Below are 7,809 nucleotides of genomic sequence, written 5' to 3'. Positions count from 1 at the left end.
AACTCCTTAGCAATTACAATTTAGCTCAAGTAGTTGATAGGGTTTTTTTTATCATAGCATTACAAAAGAGTAATTCTCTATGCCACCTGCCACAATCTTCACCACAGTCATAGTGCAGAAGTATGCACTCCAGAAACATGAGCCCAGGGCTCATGAAAGCCTAGCAGAAAGGGCCCCTGCATGATGACCTTTCTTGGTTGCCACATAGGTTAGGGACTCAAGGATCCTTCCCCCTTTATATTCCTAGTCATCCCCATCAGAGCAAGCAAGCTTTGCTCCCACACCTCCAGACTCTATGCACCTTGGGATCCATGTGTGCATTAGTTTAAATATAGCTGAGACACTTAAAATCACAGAACCACTAAGGCTGGAAAAGGTTTAAAGGCCATCGGGTCCAACTGAAACTCAGCTACCATGGCCACTAAACCATGTCCTCAAGTGCCACATCTACACACCTCTTGGGCATGCCATATCTACACACCTCTTGAGCACCTCCAGGGATGGCAACCCCTCACCACTCTCTTAGCAAAGCTTTTTCTAATGTCCAATCTAAACCTTCCCTGACACAACTTAAACCCATTTCCTCCCGTCCTATTGCTAGTTCTGAAGACATTTAATGAGCGGTAAGGTTTTACACTTACTCTAGGAAGGAAAAGTGAGAAACAAAATAGGGCCTGGCTTATGACTGAGTCACATTTCCCACATCCTATCACTTACTGCAACGTTTTCCAGATTTAAGTCTCCAGTCCTGTTTCTTTCAACCTCCTTGTATCAGCAACATGAGTCTGTGAAGTCCATGTGTGGGGTTATATTAAACCTGGATTTCCCCAAGTTTTACAATGCTGTTTGTCTTTAATATGAAAATTTTTGCTTTCTAGGCTGCTGTTTGCCTTCAAATTTGTATTTTCTAGAGTCAGTCCTGTGCAGCATACCATGTGAATGACATGAGTGCAAGTCAGATGTGCTGTGCAGTTAAAACAGGTGGTATGGCTTTCCGAGAGCAGATACATCATGCACAAACACGGGAATTAATACAAAAGAAACAATTATGGCTTACTTTGGTATATGTGAATTCCTTCCAAAAGATACACACTACGTATGGCCATTCAGGGAAAGTCACCAAGTTGTATGTGCTGCACTCCACCCCTTTAAACCAGACCAGTTTTCTTCCGTAGCAATTTCAAACAGCAGTAATTAATTTTAGGTGTTACATGAAAGAAAACCTTGGCAGGCATGTGCCATTCAGTGTATTTAGTTATTTTATTTTCGCTATCCAAACTCAAAATAAACACACAGTTAAATTTCAGACAGCAATACAGAGTTTTCTAAAAAAGTATCCCTTCCATGTTCTCTTCAGTAAACTCTGTGTTCAAGTGTTGGCAGTCCAACCATATGTAGCTGGAGCCTTCTTCTCTACCCTTCCCTAAAAAGACCTTTTCTACTTTAATATAAAGTACTGCAAACCTCTTAATTCGAAAAGCGAAATTCAGAAACTTCTGAGCCTTTTCAGAATTGCTGCCTGGCATGGCACAACCTTAAGGAGTTTCTTTTGGTATAGTAATAGCTGTATTTTTTCAGTCAAGTTAGGTCTCTGTATTTTAGATTTAAGGCAGACAATACACAGTTTAGAAGTCTATTAGCACATATTTTTCATGGTATGGCCTTTTCAGTAGACATCGGTTTTTCATAGATCATTCTGCATTTCACATTTCAGAAAGCTTCTTCTGTGTGGAGCATCAGCCTTTTTTTTTCTTTGTCAGTCTTACTCTTCTGTGCTTCTGCTTTCATTCTCTTCAGTATAGAATCACAGAATCAACCAGGTTGGAATAGACCTTCAAGATCATCCAGTCCAACCTATCCCCCAGCCCTATCCAGTCAACTAGACCATGGCACTAAGTGCCTCATCCAGTCCTTTCTTGAACACCTCCAGGGATGATGACTCCACCACCTCCCTGGGCAGCCCATTCCAATGGCAAATCACTCTCTCTGTGAAGAATCTCCAGGTCTTTGTGATCATACACTCCTAAAAGGCTTGCTTTCGTCACACAGGAATTACATTTCTTCATAGTCCACGAAGTAACATTTTTTCCCCATACACTTCAAGGCAGCAGTTCAACATCTCAACCAAATGCAACAATCAGAAACAATTTCTGGAAAATTTAAAATAATTTAAAGATATCTTTACAGTTATATTAGTCTGTACACTCAGTAACAATTAACTATGGAAGCCTTTAATCAATCCTTGGACTCAACAAGAATATTGGTTTCTTTTCCTGAAAATTCATTCCTCCTCTAGCTTATAACGTGACTGTTGGCAAGGCTGTGGAGTATGTTCAAAGAACTACTCCTGAAACTTAACGTAGTTGCAAGGAGAGACAACAAATCAGTTACATAGTAGACAACACTTATTGGCAAAGCTTCTACAAGATATATTGTGCACTGACAGAAAGATTCTTTCACATCAAATATTAAGTGCAAAGCAGTAGTTAATATTTCAGTTCTACATCACAGCAGCAGTCACGTATGCATAAACCAGCACTTCTTCTACAGAAGAGAGAAAAATCATCACAGTATTTTTGGTAGCAGAATGATTACACTGAAAAGTGTTAGAAAATGCAATGCCAACTGAAGAGTTTCTAACACAGAACAGAGTCTGCTAATACAAAAGCTAGATAAAAATACAGCATTAAACAACACTGCTGAGAGCTTTTGAAGGGCAGTTGTTTAGGGTTTTCTGTTGTGGGGCTGTTGGGTTTCTGTTTGTTTTTCTGGTTTTTATTTTTAAAAAAAGGTTACTACAATAGACAGCAGCAAACTCAGCAAAATCACTGCATCTGCATCCCCAACAGCTTTTCAAGAAAACCATTTGGTCTGCTCCAGAACCTACACATTGATGTTACAGACAATCAGACATCCCCCCAAGGGTCCTAAGCATTACTTGGTCCTATTCACCCAGCTAAGAACACTCTGGACAAACAGAGAGACTTGTTACAAAAGACTGTGTGCTCCTGACCAAATGAACAAAATTACACTGCAGTGTCAAGATAAGGCTCCCTCTAAAACCTATGCAGTATTAACAACAACAACAAAAATCCATGAGACACCTAAGAGCGATCCTTGTGCTCAACGCTATTTATGCAATCAAACAGACTATGCAATCAGTCATACTTTAGTAGAACAACAAAAAGACATTTTATTCACTTGAAAAAAAAATATATAGCAGACTGGAAGATTTCTTCATTGCATTTCACAAACTTCCCTGAGATTTTTATATAAATTACATCTAATCCACTACATACCAGAAACCAATTAGCTACTGTCATACGCTGCAAATTTTATATCATTCCTGCACATGTTATCCAGCTAAAATGCTGTTTCAACGCTTTAAAGCTTTATCTTCCTTTGCTACAAAACCCACATCCACGCAACTCAGACTACAAATGCAGAGACTTTTTTTTGCACAAGATTTGAAATCTTCAAAGCAATGTAGAGAAACGGAGAAAGCAAACGGTAAGTTGAACAAAGCACTTCAGAGTTCTTTGCAGCTTAGAAACTGATTATGAAATTAGCTGAAAGCAATTATTTATGCAAGTTCTTGGTGGCAAGAAAGCCAACAGAATGATTATTAAATACAACAGGCAAAATGAGGGCTGACGCTGACCTCCTAATTTAGCTATCGCCTGTGTCCTAACATAGCAATTTCACATGAGCGATTGTGGGACGGAGACGTCATAGTGGTACAAAACATGGCGATACTGGCACTACGTTACACGAAGTAAAGGTTTTAAGAGGCCACTTTTGTTAATTTGGATGTGGTTAACCACAAATCTTAGGGAGGTCCCACAGCAAAAGTAACTGCTCTGTTCACTGATTCACTGCCACAAATCAATAAAGAAGTTAGTATTTAATTTCAGACACAAATCTGGATGTCAGGTCAGTTTGTCAAACTGCATATCCCCTTAAGTGGACTCCTCTCAGAGAAAGTCCAAGAAGAACAAGTACTGTACTTTACAAACAATAATGCTTAAGTAAAAACAACCAGAAGATATTATTTGGACTAAAAACAAACAAATCCTGAAACTTACTGCTTTCATATGAAAATTATCCCCAAGTTTTATGCCTGGAGGCAAAACCGAAAAGTTGTCTTGTCCATGATTTTTTTTGTTAGGCTTATTTGAAAGCCGAGTTACACAGCGCACGTTGTCTGCTCAGGTAGCTCTGACCTCCTTCCTGTTCTCGGTAACTGGGGTCGCCTTCTTGCCTCCCACTGAGTGTGGAGCAATTGCACTTGTCATTCTTCCTTTCAAGTAATCATATGCTGGGCATTACTGCAGAAGGAAACAGGAGGTGACTTGGGCCACTTCTATTACAAGATAGACTCGATGTGGTTGTCGTGGGCTGTCTCAGATCCTGGGCCATAAGCACTCTTTTCTACATACTGGAAGGAAGGTATAAGGTGATCATCTGAATGGCAAAGTGACAAACTGTGAAAGGGAGGGCATTTTTTAGATTTTCAGTTCTGCTTCAAAGAGTTCTCAGTTTATAGACAGGCTTCTGGCTGCAGGAAATTTACATAGATGGAAAGAATTTAAAAGCAGCACTCAAGTAGTTTTTTGAAGTTCAGAAACAAACTGAAGACACTGCCTCCTATAAAAAGGCTCACTTCTGCTTGTTATCACTGTATCTTTAATTACATAAAGGGAATCCAATACTTGGAGGAAGAGCTAAGAAGAAGTGGGTAACATGCTTGCTTTTCCATTTTAGACTAGAATTTTCACATGAATGAGTAGGTTTTCTGGCTCTCCAAATTGAGAATGATTCACTCCCTTTCCTTCAAAATACTTAAGAGTGCATCACACAGCCTCTTATATCTCCTTGCTTATACTGCTGGCCGATAACGGATTCAGACAGGCACAGTAAAAGTTTTGGGTTAAGTAACCTCTTCTGTTTTGTTATATAGAGAAGCCATCTCTGCATCAACAATAAAAAAACTGTAAAACTGTATTATCACACACAAGCCCTTGTGCAACACACAAAACACGGTGCCAGGTCACTATATATGCAGTGTCAGAACACTTCTAGAATGGCATCACCATTTTGACAGGGAAATACACTGTCTTTTCATTGTTCTAAGTCATCTCCTTTCTTGCATTGCCAAGTAAGGCAAATAATGGTGTTGTAGACTGACCATATATTAGATTATTTTATTTAGAAAAATAATTTCTCTCCCTACTGAGAATTGCAACATGTCCTCATCATAACAAATACATCCTGATAAAGAAAACCAGCAGGATTCCTCAGTACGCAGATTGAGACAGCATATTTGCCACACATATGCTACTTCCAGCAAAGGTAAGATGTGTGTGTGTACATATGCCAGCTATACACAGCAGACCAAGTACATTTTGCTCTGGATTCCAACAGATCCTCTGAAGAAGGGCGAGTTTCCTCATCCACCCATGTTTTCCCTTAGATGATCCACTCGCTGAGCAAGATCCCTAAAGGTAGGGCGCTGGCCAACATTATTGTTCCAGCACTCTTTCATGATCGCATAGATCTGGAGAAGAAACAAAGAAAATTAGTAGCAGGTAAAGAGATGCTGCAAATACTTAATAGCTGCTTTGAACTTGTCCAAAGAATGTGAAACTTAGCTCTATGCTTTCAAGAAACAGTGGCATGGAAGCGTGCCTGAACTCTTGCTGCATCAGTTTATCTCCTTTATCCCAGTGACAGCAAGAACTGAGGGCAGTTAGCTCTGCAAAAGTCCTTATCACAAAAGGAGGGTTTTTTTGATTTTAAAAACATTAACATGGAAATTTACTTAGCTATTTTTGGAAACTTTTAGGAGGTTTGTGTTATTTTGCTAAGATTTCATCTTCTTGCTTGCTCTTCCTTTTTTCCCAAAAAAAACTCATTATTGTTTAAAATTACAAATGCATTATAAGTCTGGCCCAAAAATCAGATTTACAAAGACAGTGATTCTCACTTAAGCCTCCCCTGAAACGTTAAGTTACACTACTGCACATCTGTATTAAATTCTTAACCATTCTCCATAGGGAATTAGAAATAACCCAGAAAAGTCACTGTGTAAGCTGAACCCAATTCTATCAGAAGTGGATTTAAATGATTTTTGGAGAAGATTTCCAATGCAGTAAGAATTTGGCAAGTTTTCTCTTCTCCCAGACACGTACGTGATACCTGGCCACAAAAATCTTGATAGGTCCTGCCCACTACATTAACCCAGATCGTTACTACCTGTGCTAGTTTGAAGCAGGCTAGAATGTTTTGGTGAGAAGAACTAGATTACAGGCTGTGGAAAGAAAACAGGATGATGTCTGCTTCCCACATAGGCTTGCTGGGAAGTATAAAAACATAAGTCAAAACATAGATAACACACTCGGCACCACTCTCACCCAGGCTGCTGGCTGAGCTGCATCTCTCTAACCTCACCCTCCATTTTGGACTAATCCACTTTGCTTCCTAAGCCCCTGGCTGAACCTCCATTCTTCCTTAGGACTGGGGTAAGGTTGAGAGGGGTAGGGGGAAGGTGCAGGGGGGGTTGAGAGCCCTTCCTGGGGACTCAGGTTTCTGGGAGGAGAGTTGTGTTTCTGTATTACCTTTTACCTTGTATATTTCTGTCTATAACTGTATATACTGTAAATACCTGCTTGTGTATTGTGCTAGCTGTAAATAAATAGCTTCATTTATATTTCCAGAGCTGGCTGAGTCTAGTCTGGGTGACTTCTAAAGTGTGGGGGGGTGGGAAACACCGAAACCATCACACTACCAACTTCTCATACTTCCAAGAATATTTTAGATGTTGCTTAAGAACAATCTGCACACCTCCCAGGAAACAAAGTAGTAACAGTTCCTTATTTTTAAGCAAGTCTGAAAATCCTGCATCGACTGAGATGCTTTCAACTGAAAGCCTCAAGCAACTTGTGAGCTACAGGCATCTGGAAGATGAGTATCTGGGATGACTGGCCTTTCAGGATCAAATTGGGAAGGGCACAGCTTCTGACAAAAGACAGACATTTCCAACTTGCTTTCATATCTGAAGAAATGTCAGACATTGAGACCTTTGCATTAGTCTGGACACAGTTTCAGTAATGTGTTATCTTACCCATATGACATTCAGGTTATCTACATGAAGCCAAATCTTTTCAATTCAACAACTGCTGTACTCATACACATAATACAAGAAAGGTTACTTCGAAGACTTCTCTTCTGATTCTCTATAGACTCTTTCTTTCTCTGTGGCTTCTCTGTCCCACATACCATTGTTTCCTCCCTCTATTTGACCACTTGACTCTGATCTCTCCTTTCTCTCCAGTTTCAAATGGATTATTTCTTACCTTACTGTCAAATGTGCTTGCTTTTAAAAGGGACACGGGGATTGATCTGAACTGGAAGTTACGTTTAACTCTTTTATTGACGTTCCTTCCCTACCTAGCCATTCATCTACCTAGCCCTACCAATGGCTGGAGTTGGAATGCACTCTGATCTGAAGAACAGACATCTACCAGGCTCAGGTGTACTAGGAAAACGTTTGACAAAATACCTGTGGAGTATTAGCAAAACCAAAGCAACACTGAATTACTTTGTGTGCTCCAAGTATGTCTTTACACTTCAGTATCTGAAGAACACGAATACAACTCCAAAGGCAAGATCTGGTTCCTGTACTCGGCTGTGCCTACAGTCTACAGGTAGGTCTTGGCTGAAAATGCTCTGTAGTAAATAACATGCATGATCACAGAACTGGAGAATGACACTGGTTGTAAGGGATGTCTAGAGATCATCTAGTCCAAT

At 39.9% G+C, this 7,809-nt stretch overlaps 1 protein-coding gene across 3 annotated transcripts in view; it reads right to left on the bottom strand.

Moving 5' to 3' along the window:
• Positions 1–1,236: 1,236 nt before the first annotated feature.
• JAK2 (Janus kinase 2) overlaps positions 1,237–7,809 on the bottom strand; it is a 133,177-nt gene continuing 126,604 nt past the window's right edge. For all 3 annotated transcript variants that reach the window (XM_064176463.1, XM_064176465.1, XM_064176464.1), the window contains one exon: positions 1,237–5,557. In XM_064176463.1, coding sequence (XP_064032533.1) covers positions 5,450–5,557 — 108 coding nt within the window. In that variant the 3' untranslated portion in view covers positions 1,237–5,449. The remainder of the gene's footprint in view (positions 5,558–7,809) is intronic.

This window comes from Pogoniulus pusillus, chromosome Z, assembly GCF_015220805.1.
Source record: "Pogoniulus pusillus isolate bPogPus1 chromosome Z, bPogPus1.pri, whole genome shotgun sequence".
Taxonomy (NCBI): Eukaryota; Metazoa; Chordata; class Aves; order Piciformes; family Lybiidae; genus Pogoniulus; species Pogoniulus pusillus.
The sequence above is the reverse complement of the archived record's forward strand: the minus strand, read 5'-3'. Positions and strand labels throughout refer to the sequence as shown.